This window comes from Ictidomys tridecemlineatus, chromosome 5, assembly GCF_052094955.1.
Source record: "Ictidomys tridecemlineatus isolate mIctTri1 chromosome 5, mIctTri1.hap1, whole genome shotgun sequence".
NCBI lineage: Eukaryota > Metazoa > Chordata > Mammalia > Rodentia > Sciuridae > Ictidomys > Ictidomys tridecemlineatus.
The window spans coordinates 123,872,866-123,900,694 of record NC_135481.1 but is presented as its reverse complement, the minus strand read 5'-3'; the positions used below and the strand labels follow the sequence as shown (position 1 = coordinate 123,900,694).

The 27,829-nt window shown below is 49.5% G+C and overlaps 1 protein-coding gene and 1 long non-coding RNA gene across 5 annotated transcripts in view; one reads left to right on the top strand and one right to left on the bottom strand.

The window, feature by feature from the left end:
- Positions 1-823: 823 nt before the first annotated feature.
- Positions 824-4,633, bottom strand: LOC120886387 (uncharacterized). Its single transcript, XR_005729362.2, has 2 exons — positions 4,242-4,633; positions 824-1,707 (listed from the first exon to the last, which is right to left on the bottom strand). It is a non-coding gene; the product is annotated as an uncharacterized LOC120886387 (long non-coding RNA).
- A 444-nt stretch (positions 4,634-5,077) lies between these two features.
- Positions 5,078-27,829, top strand: part of Brf1 (BRF1 general transcription factor IIIB subunit) — a 63,741-nt gene continuing 40,989 nt past the window's right edge. The window contains exons 1-3 of one of the 4 annotated variants that reach the window (XM_078051058.1): positions 5,078-5,599; positions 13,854-13,934; positions 23,697-23,870. In XM_078051058.1, the coding sequence (XP_077907184.1) occupies positions 5,416-5,599; positions 13,854-13,934; positions 23,697-23,870 (439 nt within the window). In that variant the 5' untranslated portion in view covers positions 5,078-5,415. Of the gene's footprint in view, positions 5,600-13,853; positions 13,935-23,696; positions 23,871-27,829 lie in introns of those variants that run through there. The other 3 variants (XM_021732750.2, XM_005334630.4, XM_078051057.1) reach the window with 3 other exon arrangements.

The following is a 27,829-nucleotide window of genomic DNA, read 5'->3' as shown; positions in this document are numbered from 1 at the left end:
CTGTAGTATTATTAAGTGTCCCAGGCTGACTGGAGTCAGGTGGGGTTGGTGACAACCGCAAAAACAGCTGCCTGGCAAGAAGCTTCTTGCTCATGATTTTTAGAGGAGCCTGTTGTGTGGGCATGGACATGTAGGGAAGCCCCAGGCCAGCTAGCAAAGAGAGGGGCAAGGGGAGGTATGGGTGAGAGTCTTGCTGTGGGTTCCCAGGTGAGGCAGGGCAGGGCAGGCCCACCACGGAGGCCAAGCAAGGGCATTTCAGGGCTCTGGGCTCTGGGTGGCACCCAGTGTCTGGGCTTTGGCCCTGGGATGATTTAGGGCAGGGGCCATGTCCTGGCTGCAGGAGCCTGATGAAAGAGTCCAGTGGGTATGGACTCAAATGGTTAGTCTGTACATCCAAGGCACCTTGCAGGCAAGTGGTCTGTTGTCTCTAGGACTTAGCTAGCCTGGGGGTGGTTCCTCCCTGAACCTAGGAGACCCCAACATGTCAACATGTAACAGGGCCCACTTTATGCTTTGAACCTAAGCATCGCAACTTTGAACCTAACCACTTCAACTTATTTTAAAATGCACATGTTTCTTTCTCTTCCTCTCTCCCTGCTCTTCCCTAATCTCTCCCCATCTCTAATCTCAGGGGAAATAGGATTACCTCTCTTCCCCATCCTAGGCAGAGCTTATCTGTTCCTGAGCACACACCCACCACAGGAAGGAAGTAATCCAGACTTTGGGGATGGCACCAGAAGATCTTTGGGGATGGCACCAGAAGATCTTAGAAAGGACTCTCTCCCAAGAGAACAAGTGAATCACAACTACAACAGAGAACAAGTGGATTGTAGCCTTTGAGTCACCTCTTTAAAAATCCCCTGCTCCTGCTGATGTGCAATATTGGCATCAGATCAATATTGGCATCAGATTCACCATTTCAGATCAGAGTCGTTTTATCTAGAAGTTCCAAAGTTTTGATTCTGAGGCAATGCTGCTTAACTTCTATAAGAACGTGTGCCTGTGAAATGATCACCCCCACCCCAGCCCCCTGCTCCTGCTGACAGGCAGAATCACAGCCTCTTGGACAGGAGTCCCCGTGTTTCTCCTTTGCTGACAACGCAATAAACTTTCTTCTTCCTTTTTCTCAATACTGTGTCCTCATTATTGGTTGATATCAGGGACAAGGACCGAGCTTTCACAAACACACACATGTGACTTTTAGAAAGTAAAGAGCATGATGACTCCCGAGAGCCATCAGAAGCAGGCAGTTCTGGGGCTCAGGTGCTCCCTCCAGGTCTAACTCTGCTGGCAGGCCCTGAACCAAGAACCTCTGGTTTGAGTTTCATGTTCAGCTTAGAAGAAAGCTGTTCCCTTGTTCCATTCTGACACCCCTGTTCCTTTCCAGCTCTGTGAATCCCCTTAGAGGAAGGTCTGTGCCTGAGCCTCAGCCTGGCCCACCTTGCTTCTGCTGTGTCCATCCAGGTTGGTGAAGAAGAAACCCAGCCCTACCCTGCACTCAGAGTGTGATGATCACTGAGCCTTCTGGCTTCCCCTTCTGTGAAGTGCCGATGAATGTCCTTCCTGTAGTACTGAGAAGAGGCTCAGGAGCACAGAGAAACTGCTCAGGTTGGGTATCCACGTAGGGGCCTGGGGGTGTTGGCACCTTTGTCTCCGCATGCTGGGTTCAGGTCTGTCAGTCAGTCCTAAGTGTTTATAAAGCTTCTCCTGCAAAGACATTCAGAGAAAGGGCAGAAAAGGGGTCAGAGGGTGAGCAGTGGCATGCCCAGCTCCATCCCTCCTCTCCAGCTACTCTGCCTTCAGGCCCCTGTCCTGGTTCCCCTAGCTTTTGGCAAGTCTTCCTCCAGCTTCCTTCTGCACTGTAGCAGGCAGTGTTATGCTTTCAAGAGCTCCCTCCCTCACCCTGACTGGGGAGCATCCCACTGACCTCATCTCCCAGGACTCTGCATTCTCCTCTGTGGAGCATCCAGGGCTATCAAGCATTTGTCAGTGATTGGGTGCTGATGCTTTCAATTACTTCCACAAACCCTCCTCTCTCCAGGAGGTGCAGCTTACTATGCACCCTTGATTCGGTTAGAGCTAGTGATTTCAGAGTGCAGGTGTGGGGGAAGTGAGGGATGGCAGGTCAGGGAGGTACTACAGATCACTCACTCTGGGGATGGCCAGCTGCTGTGTTGGGAAGATATTCAAGCAGCCATTCAGAGGGCCCCACCTTAAGAAATGGAGGTCTCCCACCAGTAGCCACGTTCATGGGATTAAAAGGGGACTCTGCAGTTCCATACACATCCTCGGGGGGCCTGGCTAACAAATTGACCAAAGTCTCCAGAGACCCTGCTACAGTTTGGATCTGGAATGTCTTCCACAAGCCCATGTGCTGAAGGTTTGGTCACTGGCTATGACACCACCAGAGGTGGTAGGGAATTCAGGAGGTGGGGTTCAGTGGGAGGAGACTAGATCATGGGGGAATATCCTTGAAGGGGAAATTGGGACCCACCTCTTCTTCTCATTCTTTGCTCCCTGGCTGCTGTGAGTGAGCAGCTCTGTGCTACTACATGCTCCCTACCATGAGGTTCTGTCTTGATACAGGACCAACAGCAACAGAGCCAACCAACCCTGGACTAAAACCTCTGAAACTGTGAGTCAAAATAAACCTTTTCCTCCTTTTTTAAAAAAATATAGTTAATGGACCTTTTATTTTATATATTTATTTATATGTGGTGCTGAGGATCAAACCCAGGGCCTCATACATACCAGGCAAGTGCTCTACTACTGAGTCACTACTCCAGCCCCTTTCCTCCTTTTAAATTGATTTATCTTAGGTATTTGCCATAGTGACAGAAAGCAGATTGACACAGACCCTAAGTCAGAACCACTCAGTCAAGCACCATCCAGGCCTCTGACTCCAGTAATTGTGTGCGATGATCCATGCTGATGCTGTAAGATGCTCAGTTTTGGAGTAACTTGTTTTGCAGCAACAGATAACTAATTTGCCAACAGATAACCAAGTTGGTGAGCCTAGCCTTGAATTTACAATTATCTTGCCTCAGCTTCCTGAGTAGCTGGGATTATAGGCAGGTGCCACTGTACCTGGCCTGCATACGGCTTTAAAACATGTAAAACAATGGACAGATGGCCCTTCATGTCCATGAGTCTTTGGGTTCAACCAACTTCAGATGGAAAATATTTGGGAAAAAATTGCTTTGTATTGAATACTTACCAGCTTTTTTTTGGTCACTATTCCCTAAACAAAGTAATATAACAACTATTTACATATTATTTACATTGTAGTAGGTATTGCAAACAATCTAGAGATGGTTTGAATTACAGGGCTGGGGTTTAGTGGAAGTAGGTACTTAGAATACATGAGGCTCTGGGTTCACTGGCAGCTTCAGGAGGGAAAAGTTATCCATTGGAAATCTGAAATATTCACTTGTATTTGATTTTGTTAGTTTTGCAATTTTGTTTTTACTATTAGTCCTTAATGTCACTCACACTGCATTTTAAAACAAAGTAAGTTTGAGATTCCATTTACCCTTTCCTTTCCTTTCTTTCATTTTCTTTTTCTTTCTTCTTCTTTTCTAATACCAGGGATTGAACCCAGGGGCACTTAACCACTGAAACACATCCCTAGACCTTTTTACTTTTTGTTTAGAGACAGGGTCTCACTAAGTTGCTCAAGGCCTCCCTAAGCTGCTGGGGCTGGTTTTGAACTTGCGGTCCTGCTGCCTTGCCTCCTAATTGCTGGGATTACATGCATTTGCCACTGGCCTGTGCCTGGTGTACCCTTTCCTTTTCCACTTGGAAATCCCAACACTATTGAAGAACCTATCTTTTCCTGATTTTCGGGCCCTACATTTCCTGTATACTTAGGCTTGTTTCAGGATTCTTAGATTTATTCCAATTGTTTCTCCACAAATACCATGTTGCCTTTGAGGTAGCTTTTAAATACAGAAGGGGAATTCTGCTTGAGCTTTTTACCCCCTCCCCACCTGCCTTCCTTCTTTCTGGATTTTTTTCCCCCACTATTCTTGAGGATTATCTCTTTCAGATGACTTTAGGATCAGCTTATCAAGTTTTTTGAAAAGTCCTGTTGACATTTCTATTGGGATCAAACTTACTGGTGAAGAATATACGTTTTTACAAAGTTACTTCTATCTGGTAATGGATGTTTTTCTGATTCAGTTTGAGCTCCGGTCATGCCCTGCAATCAAGGTTTGGAGTTTTCAAAAACGTGATCTCACACATTTATTTTCAGGCTTCCTCTAAGAGATCCCTGGGTGTTCAGAAGACTGTGAGCAGCATCTGCAGACGTTTGAGGGCTGCGCAGGTAGTAGGGTGTCTCTTGCTCAGATTCCACTTTGGGCGGGACCACCGAAAGGAGACTGTCACTGTCAAAAATTGGGGCGTCCTAGAGGGAACAGATAACAAGGGGCTGATGGTGCAGAGCGCAAGGCAAGGCGGCCTGGCAGAGTCTTCCCCTAGACCGGGGCAGCCTGGCCTCAGAAGGCGGCTCCTCCCGCCCCACCGTCGCCGGTGCGGTCCGGACCTCCGGCCAGTGCTCCAGTCCCGGCCCGGCCCCGCCAACAGTTCCTTGTCCTGTCTCAGGCCACGATTACCGTTCCGACCCCGCCCACCGCCCAAGTCCCGCCCACCGCCCTAAGTCCCGCCCACTCTCCCCAAGTCCCGCCCACTCTCCCCAAGTCCCGCCCACTCTCCCCAAGTCCCGCCCACTCTCCCCAAGTCCCGCCCACCCTCCCCAAGTCCCGCCCACCCTCCCCCAAGTCCCGCTCACAGCCCCTGGTCCAGTCCGAGGTCGCGCTCGCCGCCAGGCCCCGCCCATGAATTCCGCCCACAGCCCTGGTCCTGTCCGAAGTCGGGCTCACCGCCCCGGCCCCGCCCACCACTCCCGCAAAGCCTCCGCCACAGACTCTAGTCCTTTCCGAAGTCCAGCTAACTGCCCGAGCCCCACTCACCGCCCCGGCCCCGCCCACCCACATACAAGTCCGCCCACATCCCCGGGTGCCGGCCCGGACCCCGCCCACCTCGGGCCCCGCCCCGCTCCGCCCCTCGCGCCCCGCCCCGCGTGCAGCGCGCCGCTCCGGAGGCCTGCTAGCCTGCTGTGTACAGGTCCGGTGGCCGCGTCCCGCCCGGAGGTCGTCGGTTCGAGTCCTTGTTCGCGCAGCGGCTCCGGTGCCTGTCTTGATCCCGCGGGCGCGGCCGTTGCGGGCAGCGCAGCCTGGCGCTCGTGGCGAATCTGCCGCCGCGAATCGGAGGGCCCGGCGCCGGTGGCCTCGCGAGAGTGCGGCGCGCACGGACGCGGGCGGCAGGCCTGGCGGGCTGAGGGCCGCGGGCTGAGGGCCGGGCGGCGCGGGCGGGCGGGCCGGGCCGGGTTGGGCCGGGCCCCGCGGCCGCACCATGACGGGCCGCGTGTGCCGCGGCTGCGGCGGCACGGACATCGAGTTGGACGCGGCGCGCGGCGACGCGGTGTGCACGGGCTGCGGCTCGGTGCTGGAGGACAACATCATCGTGTCCGAGGTGCAGTTCGTGGAGAACAGCGGCGGCGGCTCGTCGGCCGTGGGCCAGTTCGTGTCGCTCGACGGTGGGTCGCTGCGGGGGCGGGCATTCCCTCCCCGGGTCGGACTCGCGCGTCGCCCTGGGCAGGTGTGAGTCGCTCTCTCGGCCCAAGTTGGTGCTGGCCGGAGTTCGGGTTTTGATGCCCAGCAGTTGGCATTTTGTCGCTAGATCAGTCTTGGTGTCACGTCTTAAATGTTTTTGTCTGACCCTAAGTGCCGCGTTTATCTTCAAAAGTTTTTTTTTCTTTTACATGTTTTGCATTTGCTTTTATTTTGTTCTTATTTTTCCGGCGCCGGAGACCTGGCCAGGGCTTGAGGCAAGTCCCTCTGCCGACTTCGGTCCCCGGGCGGCCGGGCTGGGCGGGGGCGTGGCTCTGGGCGGGGAGCTCTGCGGGAGGCGTCCCCTGCGCCGCCCAACCGCCCGCTCTGGCTGCGCCCGCCGCCCTGGCTCCTTTGGCACGGATCACTGGGTCCCTTCTGGTGGGTCTTTTTCTGGGTTCTGTCTGTGCCATTTCCATTGTCGCCAGCACAATGTTTCGTTTGTCGTATGTTTGTTTATTATTATTATTATTTTTGCAATATTGAGGATTAAACTCGGGTGCTGGGGATTGAGCTCAGGGCATTAGCCTCGTTTATTGTACGTTTTACGTGGTCTTGAAATTATTTATTGTGTGTCCTCTAACTTTGTTCTTCTTTTTCAAAATTGTTCCTTTTGTAGTCCTTTTCCGCTTTCCTTTGTTTTTACACTAGGTTTGTATATATGTACGAAATTCCTGCTTGAGTTTTTAATGGAATTGCATAAAAATTTTTCGATAAATGTAGAAGGATTTGACATTTTTAATGTGTTGAGTCTTCCAGTCCACGAACACAACATGTCTCTCCCTTCATTTAGGTTCTTTTTGGAATCTTCCATCAGAGTTTCCTTATTTCATAGCTTCTCTATATTTATTACAGATATTCCTAAAATCTATTTGGAGCTGTTGTGAATGGAATTTCTTTTAGTTTGCATTAATTCATTGATAGTAGTGTGAAATACAGTTAAGATAGTGTTTAGAAAGGTGGTCGATTTACCTTTTTTTTCTTTCTTTCTCTCTTTCCTCCTCCTCCTCCTCCTGGGGATCAAATCCAGGGCCTCTTGCATTCTAGGAAAGAGCTCTACCACTGAGTGACACCCCCAGGCCAATACAGTAACATAATTGATTTCTGTGTGTTGGCCTATTCGTGTAACCTTGCTAAGCATACTTGTTCTGGGTTTCTTATGCACTGCGATTTTCTGATAAGTAATTATGTTGTCTATAAATATAGACTTATGTTTCTTCCTTTTGTTTCTCTTGTTTTGCCCTACAAGAGAAATTTTTGCCTTGTTTTGATCTTAGAGGGAAGCATTCAGTTATTCAGTTCTTTCTGTTCAGTGGGATGCTAGCTGTAGGGTTTTTTGTTTTGTTTTGTTTTGTTTTTTTGTACTGGCGATTGAACTCAGGGGCACTTGACCACTGGGCCACATCCCCAGCCCTTTTTTTGTATTTTTATTTAGAGACAGGGTTTCACTGAGTTTCTTAGCACCTTGCTTTTTGCTGAGGGTGGCTTTAAACTCATGATCCTCCTGCCTCAGCCTGTGGAGCCACTGGGATTACAGTGTGCTTCACTGTACCTGGCTAGGTATAGGTTTTTAGATACTTGTACTTCATCAGTAAAGTTGAAATTCCCTTTCTACTCCTAGTTTGCTGAGTTTTTTTTTTTTTTTAATGAGTAGATGCTGAATTTTGTCAGATGCTTTTTCTGCATCAGCTGATACTGTCGAATGTTTTTCTTTAGTCTGTCATTGTGACTTTTAAAAAAAATTTTAAATTTTATTTATTATTAATTTTGGTAGTAGGAATTGAACCCAGGGTCACTTACCCACTAAATCATATCCCCAGCTGTCCTCCCCCTTTATTTTTTATTGAGATAGGATCTCACTAAGTGACTTAGGACCTCGCTAAGTTGGTGAGGCTAGCTTTGAACTTGTCCTCCTCCTCCAGCCTCCAGAGGCCTCCCAGGCCTCTGGGATTATAGACATGTGCTACCATGTTCAGGCCTGTGATTTATTTATTTATTTTTGCTGTGCTGAGACTGGAACCCAGGGCCTTGTGGATGATTTAAGTTAGTGCTCTGTCACTGAGCTAGACCCTCAGCTCTTGACTTTTGAATATTGAACCTGACTTGAGTTCCTGGGGTAAGTTCACTTGTTATGGGATATTATTCTTTAAATGTGTTTCTGGGTTAAGTTTGCTAATATTTTGTTGAGGACTTTTGTCTATGTTCATGCAGGTTATTGGCCTGTGCTTTCTTTAATGTCCTTATCTACTTTCTGTGTCAACGTGCTGTGCCTCATGGAATGAATGGGAGATGATCCCTCCTCTTTTATTTTCTGAAAGAGATTGTATAGATCTGATTTTCATTTTCTTCTTAAGAGTTTGGTAGAATCCATCAGTGTAGCCATCTGGGCCTGGAGGTCTCATCTTCAGAAGTTCACAGTTATAAATTCAGCTTATTTTTTTTTTTACTTTTTTTTAAATATCTTTATTTATTTTTATGTGGTGCTGAGGATCGAACCCAGTACCTCATATGTGTGAGGCGGATGCTCTACCACTGAGCCACAGCCACAGCCCCTTTTTTTTACTTTTTAAAAATTTGTTTTAATTAGTTACACATGACAGTACAATGATCTTTTTTAAATTTTTTTTTTAGTTGTACATGAACACAATACTTTAATTTTTTAATTTATTTTTATGTGGTGCTGAGGTTTGAACCCAGGGCCTCACAGGTGCTAGATGAGCACTCTACCCCCGAACCACGACCCCAGCCCAGTACAATGATCTTGACATATCATACATTTGAATCAGATGGGAAATTCAGTTTCTTTGGCAGTGGAGTTTATTGTTAGGTTTTAGATCGTTTTACCTTGGGCTGGTTTTGGTCATCTGTTCTTGACAATTTGGGCCAGTTGGTCTAGTTGTTGAACTTATGTGCCTAGAGTTATTGGTGGCACTCCTGTGTCCTTTGACACCTGCAGGGCCTGTAGTGGCATCCTCCTTCCTTACCAGTGATGAGGTCTGTCCTCTCTCTCTCCTTGTCTTGCCAGAAGTTTATCAGTGTGGTTGGTCTTTCCAGTTGGCTTTGGGTTTGCGTTTTTCCTCCAGCTCTTCCTTTCCTGTGGTCTGTTTCACTCATCACACAAGCCTTTGTTCTTTGTGGGTGACTTCCCAAGGGAGTCTTCCAGACTCCTGGAACAGTGGCTCTGTGGCATATTGTCTGCAGCCTTGTCACAGTTGCCAGGACATTGATGCCTGCTGGGGTGATAACAACAGTAATAAAACAAATCATGGCTGTGGCAGACACATAGGGCTTTCTGTGGGAAGGCACTGTGGTGGGGGGTCCCATGGCCTAGTAAGAACTGTTGTCCTCAGTACGTCCCTAGGGTATAAGAGAACATGGTGTGGAGCAGGTTTGGGGTGAGCTCTCACTCATGCATACTGGGAAGTCTGTCATAGGAGCCTTGAACAGATGATCAGACAGGTTCTTAGGAGGCACTAAAATACTTCTCCAAGGAGAGGTAGCCCCAGCAACCAACAGTTGAAGCTCTTGGGAAGGTGCTTGGGGCTGTGATTCTTAGCCCCAGGGAGAGGAGGGTGGTGCAGGTTGGGTCCAAGTAGGAGAGCATTGGCTTCTCAGGGCATTCATTTCATTTCCCAGGTACCCACCTGGCATCCCTCTTCCCCCTCAGCATGATTACACAATCACCGAAACTGGAGACTTGTCAGTTTACAGCACTTGAGTAGGACCCCAGAGCCCCTTGCCCAGCTTACCCTTCCTCTAGCCTCATCCTGAAAGCCAAGATTTCCCATGAATGGCTGTTTTCTAGGTCTAAAGCCACTGTCTTGCCTAAGTGTAAGAACTTATTGAGAATGAAGCTGGACACTTAGCTTAGAGGTTACTCTGGAATGTGTAAGATGTCAGGGTAGTGTGGCAGGACTTATAGCAGGAGCGCCTGCTCGGAAACCACAGTCTGTGCAGAGGGAAGGGAAGACTGTCAGAACTGCTGGCCCAGAGTGGCCAAACAAAAGGCTGTGGGCAGGCCTGGAGAAGGCTGTGCCATTCCATGAGGGTCTGTGCTCACTCCCATATGTGAGGATTATGGGGGCAAAATAGGACTTCCTGGAAGCACACACCCCAGAGTCCTGTGCTGTGCATCTCTGAGCCTGCTTCTGTCACTGGGTGGTGGCACACACATTCCTGCTTCTATCATTCCTTAGGATGCTGATGCACAGGGAGCACCTACCCCTTCTGCTGGGAGCAGCAAACCTTCTGTGTCACCAGAACATATGTGGGTGGGTTGGGAGCATCTCTGATTTCCATAATCAGAATTTTTTTTTCCCTTTTTTGCGGTGCTGGGGATGGAACCCAGGGCCTCACACATGCTAGGCAAGTGCTCTACCAAGCCCTATAATTAGAACTTTCTTTCTTTTCTTTAAGTTGTTGATAGAACTTTATTTTTATTTTTATGTGGTGCTGAGAATCAAACACAGTGCCTCACACATGCTAGGCAAGTGCTCTACCACAGAGCTACAGCCCCAGCCACTATAATTAGAACTTTCAATGGTTGTACACTTGTCCTTTATATCAAGGTGTCTGTAAGTGTTGGTGCTGCTTCCCTAGACTCTTTTGTGACAGATGCCCCATTGTTCGAATTGGGAAAGGCTTACTGTCTGTCCCAGCCATGGTGAGGGCCTGGCAGGTGGAGCCACTCTTGCCTGTCCCTGTGGAATGTTGTGGCCTTCCAGCCCTCCATGCGTCACTGTGGTGGGAGCCGAATGTGGGCCTGGCAGGCTGGCAAGGTTTTGTCCCCAGGTTGAAAGACTTGGAGTCTCTTTGTATTCTGTGGCCCTTGAGAGTCCTGCCATGTCCTGGCTGAAGGTATCTGTTCTCGGGAAATGCTGACCGGATTCCATCCTGGAGGTACCTGGGTGAGGGAAGACTGGTCCATTTTTTTGGCTTCCCTGGTCAGGTTGTGATCACCACTGATGAGCATTTAGAGAATGGCCTGCTGAAGAGCTGGCTGATGCCATGTTCAGCTGTTCACCTGCAGTGTTGAGAGGGATAGAGGGAGGGATAGAGGAGGTGCTGTGTGGGGGCCTTTTGGGGCACCCTTGGCTTCCTTTCTCGCTCTGGTCCAGGATGTGGGTGTGGCTTTGTCTGCACCTCAGAGCCGGCCAGTGTCTTCCTGGGGAGCAGCCCTTAGCACTTTTTGCTCCCTAAAGGGCTCTTTGAGTGGACTGGAGTTCCAGGTCGCTCCCCCACTGTCCACCAGGGGGCGTTCTCACCCAGGCCTGGCTATGTGGTACTTCCTGCCTGAATCTTTTGTTATAAAACTTGTAGAAATACCAAAAGGTTTAGAAGCAGAGTGTATTTGAAGGACAGGCATTCGTGGTTGGCAATTTTGGCCAGAGGTCATACTTGGATTCTCTAAAAGATGAAAGAAGAAAGCCCAAGTGTGACCCTTAACATGCTGAGATTTGCTGAATAATAGTGCTTTTTATACCAGCCATGTATGATTCCAACTGTGCGTGTGTTCGTATGTCATGTGTGAGTGCTTGGGGGGTAAAGCACAGTCAAGAGGCAGCTCCCAGAGCCCTTGTGGCCTGCGCCGCCTGGGCCGGGTGGCTGGGGTATTGGGGAGAGACAGGGCATGGGGGCATGAAGGGTAAAGGAGGGGGAGTGGAGGGCAAGGTAGGCATGGCTGATGGAGGTGGCAGCGACTTGGCAGCTTTGCAAGTGTGCTTTGGGTAGCACTGGAGTGAGAAGATTGAGGAGCAAGGAGATTACATTACACTCTGAGCCAAAGCCGAAGTCACCTTCTTACTGAACGCGGCATCTCTCCATGGTCCTGTTCTGTAAGGAGACCCCTGGCTGCCCCGAGTCTGAGTAGAGATAGGTGGCCAGAATGGAGGCCACCAATCCCTGTCCCTGGAAGGTGGGCTTCAGGGGTTTGAGCTTTGACCAGTGTCCTTTTCTTTTTCTTTTCCCTTCCTTTCCCTTCCCTTCCCTTCTTCCCTCTCCCTCCCTCCCTCCCTTCCCTTCCTTTCTTTTCTTCCCTTTTCTGACCTCACCTTTTGCCCTCCCCTCCCTGCCCCCTGCCCCTTCCCCCTTCCTTTCCTTTCTTACTCCCTTTCTCTCTCTTTCTTTCTTATGTTAAGCTTGAATCCAAGGATGTTCTACCACTGAACCACACCCCCAGCCTTTTTTATTTTTTGAGATAGGGTCTCACTGAGTTGCTGAGGCTGACCTGGAACTTGTAGTACTCCTGCCTTGGCCTCCTTGGTAGCTGGGATTACAGGTTGCATCACCACACCTGATGATCAGCATCTTTTCTTAATGCAGTATTACTTGATTTTTATTAAAAGCACATGTCCATTTAAATTAGAGCATCAGGGACTCTTTTTTAAAAAAATTTTTTGGTACTGGGGATTGAATTCAAGGGCACTCAGCCTTATTTTGTATTTTATTTAGAGACCGGGTCTTACTGAGTTGCTTAGCACCTTGCTTTTTGCTGAGGCTGGCATTGAACTCACAATCCTCCTGCCTCAGCCTACTGAGCTGCTGGGATCACAGGCATGCGTCACCGTGGCCAGCCTTTTTTCCTTTATTCTTAAAAAATAAAGGTTGGAAGGTGTGTGTGCTGGAAGCAGGTGAGCTGAGGTGTGCTGTCCTGGTCTACATATGGAACTACAGACGGTCATGGGTCTCCTTTCTCTCAAAGATTTCAAGTGTAAAAATTCTAGAGTTTAAAAAAAACACATCATCACAAAACAAAGGTAATGAATGCAGATAGTGAGACCTGTGTTGGATTTCTACAGACCCAGAGTTGAGACAATGGTGTTTGAAGCCTCCCTTGCTCCTGGTGCACAAAGTTGTGCAGCCAGATGGGCTGCCCTCTGGCTGCCTCTCCCAGGGTCTCCCTGTGTCCCTGTGTCAACAGCTCGCTAGCCCACTCAGTCTGCTTCTTGTGGGGTTTGTAGTGACTCGCTTGGGCAGGACAGCAGATAGAATGTTTCTGGGCTGCCACTTGTCCAGGAGCCTTGCTCTGTTGCAGAGGGTTGCTTGTGGCTGTCCTTCATTCTCCTGGCCTGGGATTGTGTTGAAGCCCAGGAGGTAGTAGGGCCAACCCTGGCCCCTGCTGGTGGCTGGAAATTTGCATGGCCTGGGGCTGCTTTTTGGGTTTTCTTGCCTCCTCTGATTCTGGCTGGATTCCAGCTAACCTGAGAGTCAGCTGCTGATCTTTATCAGCATGTCACTGACAAGCAGGAGACTGAGCTTGTGCTCTGCTACTCTGTGGCTGGCACTGGGTCCCTGTGGTGCAGCTGGCCACCCCGTGCTTCTTGCAGAGGGCCTGTCCCAGGCTTGGGTGATGCACTTCCCTATCACTTCTGCATTTCCATTTCTTTTCACCTGTGTTCCCCGTTTGGTTGTCTTGTGTAGGTGTCCTTAATTGTAGAAGCCTCAAGTCCCTGTGACTGTGCTTTGTCGTAAGTGTACTGAGGCTTACTCCTGTGGGACAAGAGGCAAGTTCTGCCATCCCTGCCTGTGCTCATACTACCTGGCTTCTTTACTTCAGCATAAAACATATGAAGATCCAGCTTCCAGTGGGATGGTGGTCTGGTGAACCATCCATATGTACACACAATGTTTTCAAAGGGTATTATAGTCTGAGTCCCTGTCCCGAAGCCCTGCAGAGATGTCCTGGGCTTACTCTCAGTTGGCTGTGACCACACTGAGCACTGGTGCTTTCCTAGGCAGCTGTTCTCTGTGGGAGGGTGGCATACAAGTGGGTAAAGGCTCAGCAGCTCTGGGGCCACTTAGGATGTGATCCCTGGGCTCCAGGAGCCTGCACTCCAGTGGTGTAGCCTCTGAGATGCCTGGCCTGGGCATGGTTGAGGGCTCTGGGAGGGACATGGAGGCTCAGCCTCTACTGTGTAGGCACCCAAGGCTGGAGGGGGACAAAAGTTCACTGGGACCCATATTGTGTTAGGAACAGGCTCGGAATATGCAAACAGGTGTGGTCTGCCCTCAGGGCTTTGGGGTCAAGCTATACCACTGGGCTAGTGGAACAGAGGGGCCTCTCTGCTTGGCATGTGTCCCTTCCCTGCACAAAGATTGGACCATGCTTTGTTCTGCATGCAGTGAAGGGGCGTGGGTCTTCACCATCAGGCTCTGGCTAACTGGTTTCTTCTGTGTTTCCAGGTGCTGGCAAGAACCCAACCCTGGGCGGTGGCTTCCATGTGAACCTGGGGAAGGAGTCAAGAGCACAGACCCTACAGAATGGTATTGCCATTATGGATGTTGCTGACAGTGGTGTGGGCCAGCAGGCGGAGCTGCAGTGCTGGGATGGAGATGGGAGCAGAGTGGCTGGCTGCTGCTTCAGGTCCTGTGGTGCCACCACCCTCCACCTGTGGCCTGCCATGGCCTGTCACCCTCCAAGCCCAGGGATGCTTGCACTTCTGGGAGGAACTGCTCCTTGAGTCCCCTCCCCTGTCATCAGAGCCTGCATGGGCATCCTGTAGGCCCTGTCAAGGCTGCTCAGAAAGAAGTGCCTGGACCCTGTTGCGCCCACAGCTCTTTGTTCCTGGTCTTAGTCGAGTATAGAAGCAGCAAGTCTATAGTAATTTGCCATGACAGTAATATTTTCATTAGGTTTTATAGCAGTGCCAGTCTTTAACAAACTGTAGAATTGCTTTTCCAGTCCTTGGCCAGTTGCTACAGGAGTAGGAGTGCTTGGGAATATTATTCCCAGCAGAAACGCATCTTAGCTTCCCGTTGTGCCATTTGCTCTGACCTTATGGACTTACTAATAGACTAGTGTAGTGAACTCTTTTCTTCTGATTTCCGGTTTGATTATTCTCTAGCAGATATGAGGTTCTGTAGGATTTCAGCCTTTGAACAAATGCCTCTAGGCTTATGCCATGGCCCAGCTAATGGTCAGCTTGGATCTTTTTCCTGCAGGAGGATGGAGCAGGGCTGTGGGCTTACCCCTGTGGACTTTGGTTCTGTTTGTTCTGCTAACAGTGAGAGGGCAGGAAAGCCTCCCACCCGCCTCTGGCTATGCCTCCTACACATGGATTTGTGCATTTTTGCCTGCTTTAGCACTCCTGATCGGAGCACACACATGGGATCCTCACTGCTTGTAGCACTCGTGGTCTTCTCACCCACCCAGGTGTGGCCCACCCGTGCTTCTGGTCCTTGCCCAGATTATCTCCATTTTTGCTGCCAGTGATTCTACGTTTGTTCCCAGTAGTGCATGTTTATTTCCAGAGCCTACTCTGTTGATTAGAGCAGTACACCCAGCTGAGGGCAGAGTGCCTTTTGCGCAGACACATTCATCACCGTAAAATCAGAAACTAAACAGAAAGATAACCCATCTGACTTCTAAACACTCCTTCAAACACCCTAGCCTTGCTTTAAGTAGGAAATCTATACAGTGTGCAAACTCCCAAGGCATGGCAGTCATGGAGGCAGCCCATTCCTCACATGGGAGTCCTGCACCCTATGCAAGTTACCATTTAGTTCTCAGCTTCCAAGAGCCTTCAGCTGTCGCCCTCTATAGACCACTCTCCTGGGGCTTTCCCCTGAGGTCCGGGGTGGCTGCCTGCTGCAGGGCCACGTCTCCCTCCCACTCTGTGTGTGGACTTCACCACCACCTACCTGCTCAGGTGTTCCTGCCTCCACCTTGCTTTTCCCACTGGGCCCTGGTGTGAATGGCCTACTGTCAGCCTCTGCCCCACTGCAGGGACCTTTTGCCTGTTCTTGTGAGTTCATGTCAACTTTATCTCTTTCCTTCATCTGGTATAGCTTGGGTGGGTGTCTAATGGGGCAGGTTTCAAGCATTCTTTCCAGAACCCCCTGGAAATGCAAGGGCACCTGGCTCCCTTTGGTGGCTGCATTTCCAAAGCATTGGGGTTCTGCTGCTTCTCAGTTCTTTCTTTCTTTCTTTTCTGGTGCTGGAGTTTGAACCCAGGGGTGCTTAACCACTGACTCACGTCCCCACCATTTTTTTTTATTTAGGGACAAGGTCTTGCTAAGTTGCTTAGGGCCTCACTAAGTTACTGAGGCTGGCTTTGAACTTGTGTCCTCCTGCCTTAGCCTCCCAAGCCACTGGGATTACAGGCGTATACAACTTCTTTGTGATTATCTTCCTTTGTAAAATGCTTCACCAACTTTTTCTGGTTTGTCCATGGTTTGTCTTTTTATTTTGCTTATTCTGTGCTTCTCACCTCCTCCCACCCTGTGTACATTGGAAGTTGTACATTGTAGGACAGTTCTCAGAAAGGCTACCCTAATTTTTTAGCAGAGGCACCCTTCTTTCAGCAAGGGTCATCCCTTGTTGGAGCATAGCTCATGATGCAGCCATTTATCACCCCTGACTTCAGCCTGGTGGGTTTGTTTGAAATCTGTGAATTTGGCTTTAGAATATTGCTGTTTTTGTTAAGTCTTGATTGCCTTTCCTAAAAAACAGTAAATATGGACCTAAATGAATGGCTTCTCCTGCCACCGAAGGGCTGCCGTGTCTACCTTACTTCCCTCCTGCACTGTGCCCTCCCTCGGGCTCCACTTTGAGTTTGTTGGGTACATGCCATGTGATGCTGGGGAAGGGTTCTGGAGAAGAGAATCTCTTGACTCCCTATTTGTATGTGGGTTTTCTTCCCACTGGGATGGCTGTTAGAGTAGTTTCAGGCTCACAGAAAACTTGAGCAGAAAGTACAGAGATGGTCCCTGTACCCTGCCCCATATGCACAGCTCCCCACCCTGGCCTTGCCCCTGCCACAGGAGTGCACCTGTTACCATAGATGATTTGCATTGGGGTCACTCTTCTGTGGACATGCTGTGGGCTTGGACAAGTGTGCGTGGCTCGTATCCACCATTGTCCTGTCCAAGGGGAGCTACCCAGTTGGAAATTGCTCTGTTACCCTGTTGGTGCTCCTGGCCACCAAGGTTCTTTGTGCTGTCTCCAGTTTTACCTTTTGCAGAAGGGCACAGAGTTGGACTCACCCAGCATGCAGCCTTGTCAGACTGTATTCTTTCACTCAGTGATGTGCATAAGATTTCCTCCTAGTCCTCTCTGTAGACCAGCTTGATAGCTGGTCTGTGTCTCATTGTTTGGATGGACCTCAGTTTTTCTTCTTTGGTGCTGGGGCTCAAACCTGAGCTTGTGAGCATGCTAAGCATGCACTCTACTGCTGAGCTACCCCCACACCATTCATTCATCCATCACCTGCTGAGGACCTCTGGGTTGCTTCCAAGTTATAGTGAATAAAGTTGCTGTAAACATTTGTGTGCAGGTGGCACACAGAGTACAATTGCTGTGTCACAGGGAAAGAGCAGGTTTGATTCTGAGTGAAGCTGCCCGTGGTTGCATTCCTGCCAGCAGCGAGGGAGGGTTTCTAGGGCTCTGCACCTTAGCAGTACTCGCTGTAGTAGGGGTCTGGGTTTTGGCCATGCAAGAACATACTTTTTTAAAGTATATAAGTAGTTTTTTTTTTTTATTATTGCTATATAGCATTTTAGATGTGACTGTGCCATAGTTGGCCTTGTTTTCCTTATGAGGGACATGCAGCTTCCTGGTTTGGCTGTTCCTGTCACATTGTTGTCACATTCCTATGCACAGTCCTTTGGTGGATGTAGGACTGGCTTCTCTCAGGAACACACCTGTGAATGAGGTTTTGGTCCTGGTGCAGGTGTGTGCTTATCTTTATTGGGCAGGGCCAGGCCACTTTTCCACAGCATCTGGGAGCCTTGCCCTGGCACAGCAGGTGGGGTGTGGGAGTGCAGGATTGGGGGGACTCTCTGAGTCCAGCTGACTACCTTTGCTTATGCTTTCTGGCCCTCTAGACATCCTCTGAGTGTGAAGTACCCGTTAATGTTTTTGCACATTTTTTAAAAATTGGGTTGTCATTGTCTTGCTGATTTGTAGAAGTCCTTTATTCTGAGCTCAAGTCCTCTATTGGATGTGCATATTTTGAATCTTCTATCTATAGTTTCTTTATTCATTCTTTAGGTTATTTATTATTATTATTATTATTACTACTACTACTTTAGTTATAGATGGACACAATATCTTTATTTATTTATTTATTTTGTATGGTGCTGAGGGTTGAACTCAGTGCCTCACATGTGCTAGGAGAGCACTCTACCACTGAGCCACAATCTTAGCCCCTACCTTGTTATCTTTTGATGAACAAAAAATTTTATTATTTATTTATTTATTTTTTTAAATTTTTGTTTTTTAGTTTTCAGCAGACACAACATTTTTGTTTGTATGTGGTGCTGAGGATCGAACCCGGGCCGCACACATGCCAGGCGAGCGCACTACTGCTTGAGCCACATCCCCAGCCCCATGAACAAAAAATTTAAAAAAAATTTTTTTAAATAAAATTTTAAATTTTAATGAAGTTTGAGTTTGTTTTTTTATGGTTAGGGCTTTTGGTGACTTGTTAGAAATTCTTACCTGCCCTAGGTGTGAATTTACTCTCCTGTTTTCATCTGGAAGCTTCACTGTTTTAGATTTTGAGCTGGAGAGTGGTTCAATGGTCACGTGCTTACCCAGCATGTGCGAGGGTCTGAGTTCAATCCCCAGTACCACACATACGAAGTTTATTGTTTTAAATTTGATGTTTAGGTTTCTGAAAAGCCTGAAAGTAGTCTTTTATGTATGGTGAAGCTGGGGCTGAAGTTCACATTCCAGTTATGAAGATGCAGTTTTTCCAGCACCCTATATCAGAATATCTGTCTCCTCCGAGCCACTGTCTTGGCTGTGTGTGGGAGTCTGTGCAGACTCTGGTGACGTCACTGTGTCTTCTGACTGTCAGTCTCACAGGCCTCTGCTGTGTCCTCAGATTCCTGTGCTTTAGCTCCTTCTGTTGTTCTTTGCTTGTTGTTTTGGCTATTTCTGCTAATTTGCATTTTTTCTTTCTTTTTTTTTAAAGGGAATTTTTTTTTATATCTTTATTTTGTTTATTTATTTTTATGTGGTGCTGAGAATGAACCCAAGGCCTCGCACATGATAGGCGAGCGCTCTACCGCTGAGTCACAGCCCCAGCCCTAATTTGCATTTCTACATAAATTTTAGAATCAGCTGGTTGATTTCCAAAAGAAAACCTGTCCAAATTTTGCCTGGGATTACATTGAATCTGTAAGTCAAATAGTAAAGAATGACTACATTGACCCCTTGACCCCTTAGCGTGTTCTACCTTAACAAGAACAAGGTCTGGGAGTGTACATTGTTGTCTCTTCCTTTCCACCTTTCCTCTTTTTTACTCTCAATGCATTATTATACCTTTTATTACTGTTCTGGACTCTGTAGGATAGTGTTGAGTAGAAGTGTTCATTCATGACCTTATTGTGAAATGTTCAATATCTTGTTATTAGGAATGGTGTTGCTTTGCCTTGTTCTTCTTTGTACCTATGGAGATGGCTATGTTATTTTTTGTTTATTTTGCTGATGTGGTGAATTCCATTGATTTGTGGCTGTTGAAGTCACCTGGGTTTCTGGAGTAAGTAGCCCCTGGGCCGTGGCACGTTTTGTGCTTGGTGTGGTGCTGCAGTGGGGCCATGTGCATGGAGGCTGCTGCACTGCCCAGCCACACACCCCGCTGCGCTGTCAGTGTGCACTGCTGGGGTTGAATTCCCATGGTCTGTTCAGGGCTCTGGGGGCCAAGGCCATGGAAGACACTGCCTTTCATTATCTGTTCTAATTAGTTACACGTGACAGCAGAGTGCATTTTGACTCACTGTGCACAAATGGAGCACAGCTTCTCATTTCTCTGGTTGTACACAACGTGGAGTGACACCAATAGAGCAGTCATACACGTACCTAGGGTGATGATATCTGTCTCAGTCCACCATCTTTCCTATCCCCATGCCCCTTCCCTCGCCTCTCTCCACCCAATCCAAAGTTCCCCCATTCTTCTCATTCCCCGCTTCTTTCTATTTTCTGCCAGAGCTGGTATGAGCCTGGGGCCCCCCTTGATCTGTGGCTGCTCTCTGTCTGTTTCCTCCTGGTCTGAGCACACTGGGAGTCATAGTCAGGCATGTGTGGAAGGTTGCTCTGTTTGGGTTTGATGCTTTCCCAGGGCTGGGGATTTGTGGGGTGCCTTTCTCTGCTCACATCAGGATGTCTGATGCCAGTGTCACTTCTCTCCAGTGACAATGGTTTTGGCACCTGCTTAGGTGATCACCAGTGCCCTCCATCCTCTGTCCTCCAAAGGATGTTGTGTAGTGCTGAACTAGCGCTGGGAGGGTTGAGCTCGCTCCAGAGTTGTGTTCGCCTGGCACTTGTAGGCATGGGGCAGGAGCTGCATGAGGCTGGATGGTGCCTGCCTCTCCTCCTCCTACCAGGGTTCTGTTGGGAGGTATCTCTTCCCTGTTCTGTCAGTTTTTACATTGTCTGTTTTGTAGCAGCATCTAGCTCCTCCCTGAGAAGACCCCTGCTCCAGCTCCCAGTTCACTTTTCTGCCTTTGCCTGCGCCATTCTGCTGATCTGTTATTTTTTGGTTAAAAATGTCTTGGGGCTGGGGCTGGGGCTCAGCATAGAGCGTTCGCCTGGCACGTGTGAGGCACTGGGTTCAATCCTCAGCACCACATACAAAAAAAAAACCAAAAAACAAAGATGTTGTGTCCGCCGAAAACTAAAAAATAAATATTAAAAATTCTCTCTCTCTCTTAAATAAAAAAAGATATTGTGTCCACCTAAAACTAAAAAATAAATATTTAACAAAAAAGATAGTTATTGTGTCCAACTACAACTAAAAAAATATTTTTACAAAACAACAAAAAATGTCTTAATTATCATATTTTAAATTTTCTAGTACTGGGTCTTTGGTTTTGGTTTGGGGCTAGGGACCGAGTCCAGGGCTTCACGTGTGCTGGGAAAGCCCTGCCCCTCCTGGGCTCCACTCCAGCCCCTGTCTTTTTACTTAGTCTCTTCATGTGCTTCAGGATTGGTGTCCCCTCTGGTGGTCTGTGCATGACTCTGCCAAGGAAGTTGATTCTTTCTGACTGCAGCCTGGGTGCTCTCCCTCTCTTCCACTTATGCATCTTTTTGCTTTGGGGTGGTGCCTAGGCTCCTGTCTCAAAACAAAAAACCAAAAGGTATGCATATAGCTCAGTGGTAGAGTAACCCCAGGTTCAATCCCTAGTACCAAAAAAAAAAAAAAAAAAAACAAAGTTCTGAAATTGAAGTTTGCCCAATCAGAAACAAACCACACATCTACCAGCAGGGCATCTTCCTCACCCAGGAGCGGACTAGAGGACCACCACTGACAAGTGGGCCAGAAGATGCCACACCTGTGGAGTGTGGGCTGGGAAAGGAGAGCTTCTCAGAGCACCACAGAGCTCCCGGAAGCATCAAGCATGGAGAGAAACAGAAGGCTGCCAGAAGCTGTCATTGTCTTGCTGATTTCTAGTCAGTCCAGGCTCAAGTCCTCTGTTGGATGTGCATATTTTGAATCTTCCATCAGTAGCTTCTCTTTTCATTCTTTAGCTTGTTGTCTTTTTCTTCTTATTATTATTATTTTAGTTATAGGTGGACACAATACCTTAATTTATTTATTTTATGTGGTGCTGAGGTGCCTCACATGTCAGTTCATATGCATGTGAATGCCAGTCTTGAGTGGAGCCCATTGCTTCTGCAGGCTCTGTGGCACCTCCTGTAGATGCAGCCGAGGGGAGCCTCCCTGTGGAGGCTGCAGGCTTGGAGGCAGCAGCATGGGAGCCTGGGGTGTGGGGTTCCTGTCCTGGTTCTGAGGGTCTGCAGTTCTGGAGTTGTGCTTGGCTGCTGGCTCCGGGGGTGGGGGGGAGACACAACTTCATTTTTCCAAAGTGTTCAAGTTTCAAGGGCGCCCTGTGCTAGTGGGTTTACTGTAAGATTCGCTCACTGAGAAGAAGCCCAAGGAGAGTGGGCTGTGGCAGCTTATTAGTAACTGTTTTTTTTTCTTCTTCTTTTCAGGTACTGGGCATTGAACCCAGGGGTGTTGTTCTACCATGAGCTGCACCTAGCCCTTATTTATTTTTATTTTTATTTTTATTTTTTTTTGAGACCGGGCCTTGCTAAGCTGCTAGGCTGGCCCTATGGTGCTCCTGCCCCAGCCTCCCAAGTTGCCTGGTGTGCACCACTATGCAGGTTCTGGTAACTGTTTTAGGAGCATATGTTTACTTATAGGGTCTTTTTATGTTTACATAATGTGCATGTTGAAGCTTGTGACTAATTGACTCTACTAGTGGTACTCACTGAATTCATGAATTAAAGATTAGTCAGGAGTAGAGTAGGGAGTTAGTACCTGTGGTCATGGGTGTTCTATTTGGGGTGCTGAAAAATGTATTGAATTGTGCTGATGGTTTCACACCTCTGAATTGCAGGTTTTAAGTGGGAACTTTTTCAGCATTTGAATATATCACATACAGATGTTAACAAGTTGCTTACTATAGCAATCTTATGTCCCAGCTCGGTGAGTTTAAAACAAATAGAACCACAGCTGGGGCTTAGACAGCATAGGTGCAGTTCTGCAGCCCAGGAAGCTGGATGTCCAGGACCCAGGCCCTGACAGAGTCAGTGTCTGGCCAAGGCTGCTTCCTGGTTCCCAATGGTGCCTTCTCACTGGGTTCCTCATGTGGGGGAGTTTGGGGTTGGGGTCCCTTTCATAAGGGCACAACCTCCTGAAATTATACTATGGGGACCAGGTTGGGAAAGAAAAAAGCCTCCTTCACAGGCTCTTTCCCTCTGTGTTGGGAAAGAGCCTGTGAAGGAAAAACCCCCAGCTGAACTGTTTACCCTTGAGCCTCGAGGGGCCACAGAGTGTGGGGATCAATCTGTGCTCCTGCATCTGTGAGCCTGTGCACACTAATGGGAGGTGGTTGTCAGAACTGCTGTCTTTCTGACCAGCTGGCCAGGATCTTGCCTCTGCCCAGGCCTCAGGGCACAGTGACTAGCCCTCTGCAACAGGAGCCCTTTGAGCTGAGGGGCTCAAGGTGCTGGGGTCTCAGCAGGGTGGGGCTCCCTGAGGCAGGGTGAGGCTCATCCCTGACTTGCCAGGCCACATGCCCCAGCTGTGGCTTTCCTGGGCGTGGCTCACCAGGTGCCCACCTTTGGCCGGCTGTCATTGTTAGTGAAGTTCAGTATGAGCAGCATGCCAGCAGCACATCCTTATTGGAGAAATCAGGCAGCGAGCATTTAACTTTTGTGAGTGAAGTGGAGGCTGTTTGGGGTGTCCCAGGAGGAGTGGTCTTGGGGCTAGAGGACCCTGCTGGGACTGGAGGTCTCAGGGGTGGCAGTTCTTCTTGCTGTCCTAATCTTGTTCTGCCCACACATATTCTGGATGCCCCAGAGGGCCTCCCCACATGCCCATACTGTAGACATGAGGCCTGTGTTGGGCTGACCTCAGGACCCTCTGCTGCTGGCCTCTGGACCTCTGCATTTTCATGGATGTACAGGAGGCCCTGCTGTTTTCCTGCCCATGAGGCAGTACTCTGTTCCCTCTCTCTTAGCCCACAGCACTTAGGGAAGCCCTGCTTTTGAAAGGGGTGTGGCCCTGTCGTGGCCTTTGCAACCCCGTGAGCCCTGGGACACTCAGTGCTGCCTGGTGTACCAAGTGCCATCCTCCCTTTGCTGTGTGGAAGGTCGGCTTGTTGGGCTGTCCCTTTCTCTGCTCTCTCCTCTAGCCAGTCAGCCAGTGCTGTGGGGTGGAGATGGTGCTTGGGCACGTGGCTGTGGGAGAAGGGGCATTTCCACCTTAGGGCATAGGCAGTCAGGAAGTAGTACCAGGCTGAACCTGTGGGACACCCAGGGACCCTCTTCACAGCTACCACTCAGGGCTGGAAACAGGATTTCACCGATATGAAAACCATAGGAAATTCCCTTTACAGTGTCCATATATAAAAATCAATTAGACACATCCACACAAAGTGAATTTAAAACTTACTAGGAAAAGGTCGAAGCTGATTACTCTTAAATTGCTAAGGTGGTTACGTGATGCTTCTTTTTAACCAGAGTTGTTTTGAGTGGCAGCATCTTGGTAAGTCAATGCTATTGTGTCCTAGGGAGGCGCCACATCCACCACCTGGGGAGCCAGCTGCAGCTGAACCAGCACTGCCTAGACACAGCCTTCAACTTCTTCAAGATGGCCGTGAGCAAGCACCTGACCCGAGGCCGGAAGATGGCCCACGTGATTGCTGCCTGCCTCTACCTGGTTTGCCGGACAGAGGGCACACCACGTATCCTTTGTCCAGGGAGCCCCCTAGAAGACTCCATGCTGGTTCTTGGTTGCTTTCCTTGGATGATTCAGTAGTTGCAAGAACTTGATGCTGGTATTAACTGTCAGATAACCTCATTGGATCACCATTCTCAGTTGACCCCAGGCTTTCTTTTACTGAATTGAGAGACCAGGAAGCAAGATGCCTGTTCTTTTGCAGTCAGGGGAGCTAGGGTTCTGCCAACTCCTGGAAACCATGCCCTGGATTTTCTTCTGATCTTGAACTGACTTGTACTTGGGTGCCATTTTTGGTGTCTTCCTCTGGTTTAAGGAGGTGGAGTGTTGCTGCCAAATTAGATTAACCAGACTGGGCTTGTTGTCCCTGCAGACTTGAGGCTGGAGGAGGAAGGGGGTGGCCTGCAGTGTTTGCTGGCCCCACTCCTGTTCCTCGCAGGCATCTGGTCCTGACCTCTGCACATGCACACGTGCATTGGGAAGTCTAGTCATTGGTCCTGAAGAAACCAGGGCACCTCAACCTCCCCATCCTGTACTGTCTGTCATGCAATGCCTTTTGGGGATTCTTCTCCTCTTTCCTTAAGTCTCTGGTCATGCTCTCCTCATTTTGCAGGGCATTTTCTCTGAAGGCTCCCTGAGAAAGGATCTGCTTTGAGCTCTGAGCCTGTGAAAATGATGGAGTACAGAATTTCAGGGACAAATGTGTCCCACAGGCCACATGGTACTGCCCAGTGCCTTGCTCCAGTATTCCCAGCCTGCACTGGTGCCCCACTGAGCCTGACTCTTGGTGTGACTATTTTGCTTTGCCCCATAGGCCTGAGCATCTTCTGCTTGTCTTCAGGGGTGTGACCCCTGGGCACCTCCGTCTGACTGCTTTTGGGCCTGGACTTGCCTGGAGTCTCCTGCTTCTGCTTCCTGTGCTCACTGCACCTGCCCCACTGCAGGCCTCCGGTGCTCTCCCTCTCTTTCACTTATGCATCCTTTTGCTTTGGGGTGGTGCCTAGGCCCCACCTTCGTGTTTTTTGCTTCCGGGAGCTCTCTGGTGCTCTGAGGAGCTCTTCTTTCCCAGCCCACACTCCACAGGAGTGGCATCTTCTGGCCCACTTGTCAGTGTAGTCCGCTCCAGGGTGAGGAGGATGCCCTTCTGGTAGATGTGTGGCTTGTTTCTGATTGGGCAAACTTCAAATTCAGAATCTTTTTTTTTTTTTTTTTTTGTACTAGGGATTGAACCTGGGGTTGCTCTACCACTGAGCTATATGCATACCTTTTAGTTTTTATTTTGAGACAGGGTCTTGCTAAGTTGCCCAGGCTGGCCTAGAACTTGTGATCCTCCTGCCTCAGCCTCCTGAGTTATTAGGATTGTAGACATGCACTACCTGCCCAGCAAATTTCAGAATCTGTCCTTAAAATGTCCTTTTAAAAGCTGGAAATTTATCATTTTAGCTCACAGTATATTGTTGCAACCCACTTAGAAACCTTTGAATCTTAGAAACCGTTGAAGAGCAATGGGGGATTAAGAAAGACAAACACTTATAGAGCGAAAGCTGGGACCAGGTGGGACACCATCCTCAGATGGAGGAACAATGACCCAGAGCCAGCTCAGCACATTCATTATATAGGTTTTATCATCAAAACCTGTGAGAAAGTTTCTGTGAGAAAATTTCTTCAAAGCAGGCAGTCTTGAAGGTCTAAGTACTGGCAAGCAATTATAATTATCTTGTTGCACTAGTAATTCTCTATCTCTACCAGCTGGTGTCTGAACTCAGGGTCAAGACTGATAGTTCCATGACTTGCATAGGACCTCCTCAGGCAGGACATCACATGGTAACTGGGCAATTTTGTCCTGTACCTTTTGCACAGGAAGTTCCCAGCATAAGTGCAGTAATAGCCATGAGGCAGAGACCATGATCCAAGTCACCACTCTCCACGGGGCATAAAGTGTAATTGCTTTAAGGGATGATGTGAACACCCAGACAGTCCTTGCGCACGTTAGGAGCAGAGACCAGCCTGCATGACTACTTTGTCATAGCCCTGCCACTGCCAGTGCTGAGCACCTCTGCAAACCCTGTGCTGAGAAGACTCCTAGCCTGGAGGCAGGAGCAGCAGCACCACTGTGCAGAGGCTAGGAAGCAGGACCCTAGGGTGGCCAGCCTGGACACTGCAAAAGCCTGAGGGCATCTAGGTGTGTATGTGTGTGCCACCCCAACCCTCCTCTCACCCTGTGCAGAAAACGCATCCTTGACTGCTCTGGAAATTGAGCAGCTCGGAGTGAGGTGATAGAGACCAGCAGAACAGGCAAGTGTCCTGCAGCCTGAGGTAAAATGTGGCTCTGTGCCTTGTGTGCTGCTGGTGGGAGGAGCAGTGTGTGGTGCTCTGGGAGGCCATGCCTCCTGAGGCTCCCAGTCACCACGGACACAGTAGCCCACAGTAGCCCAGGTGTTACCTGAGACAAAAGCCTGTGTCCACACAGTGCAAATACTGTAGTGTTGACAGTAGCCAAGATCTGGGACCATCCGAAGCATCCTCTTGGTGAATGATGAGCCAGGTGCAGTGTATCTGTACCAGGAGCGTCGTGAGCTATGAAGATGAAGTATGGGATGAACCATGGAGATGTGTTCAGGCAGTGGTGATAGTCACATAGCTCTGCAGGTGAAGTGGAAGCCGCTGCACAGTTGGGGAGCATGTCGCTTTCATTTCATGACCCTGCTAAAGATGGCATTGTGCCCCCAGGCTGGGCCTTGCACTGAGGCCAGTGTCCCAGCCCCTCTGGGCTGTAGTTCCTAGCTGGGCCCCACCCTCCAGCCTTGCTCTCCTCAGTACTTCTAGTAGCTGTGTCTGGTGGCCTACCTCTCATTTCCCCGTTTATCCTGTCTTGGTGGTGCTTTGGGGGAAGATGGGGAGACAGGTGTGGCTCGCTCTTCTCTGTTCCTTTTCAAGTTGATGGCAGCACCCTGCCCATCTGTCTTGCTTGTACTGGTGCACCTCTGTCTGTCGCTGCTCTCTGTCTTCTCCCTTCCCGCTGCCCACAGCATGCATGACTCTTCATCCTGGCCGCTCCTGCAGCGAAGCCGTCTGGCTGGGCTCACAGACTGGCTCAGCTTGGCTTCCACATGAGAGCCACACCCTGGGAGGTGTGCAGAGTCAGACTGCCGTCCTCATGCCCCCTCCTCCCCCTTGGCACTGCTAGTGGGATGTCTGGTCCTGCAGGGCGTGCTCCTTTCAGCCAGGGGGAGCAGTGCCTTCCACCTGACCCATCACCACACCACCTTCAGTGGGACCTGGGGGAGTCCTGTGCTGTGAGCTCACTGTGCAGGGAACGGGTGCCCTGGAGAGGCACCTGGGATTCTCCTATCACTCTATCCAGGCTATGGGCAGGAATGGCCCTGGGCCCGTGGCGAGACACAGGAAGTTCTTGTTCAGGAAGGACAAGGGCAGGATGTAGGCTTTCAAGCTCACTCCTTCCTCTTCTGCCTGCCTTTCATTCTTGTCTTGCACACATGACCCTTCCCTCTGCTCCACAACCTGCTGGCCCCCACTACCAGTCCCCAATCCCCAGAGGAGACGAGTCCCATCTGAGGCCAGCCTGGCTGGGCTTGTCCGGGAAGCAAAGACTCAAAACCTGCCTCTGACCTGAACGCACAGGATCCTGAGGTGGCTCAAGGCCTTCTCCGGCATGGTCGGGCAACTTTTATCGTGTTCCTAGTGCCCTGTGCTCTGGGGTCAGTTGAGTGCTTCAGGGCTTCCTCTCCCATTCTCTGCCGCCAGGCTCCCATACCACCTCTCGCTTTTCCTTCTGCCTGCCTCAAGAATGGTGGATTTACATTTTCTAAGTGGACAATACAGTTGGATGGTAGCCTGTGGAGGAGCCCCACCCACCAGGCATAGCACCTGCCCTGTCACGCTTGCAAAGGCCAGCACAGAAAGGACTGCACGTCTCTGGCTTGCCCAGCTGTGGGCTCAGGACTT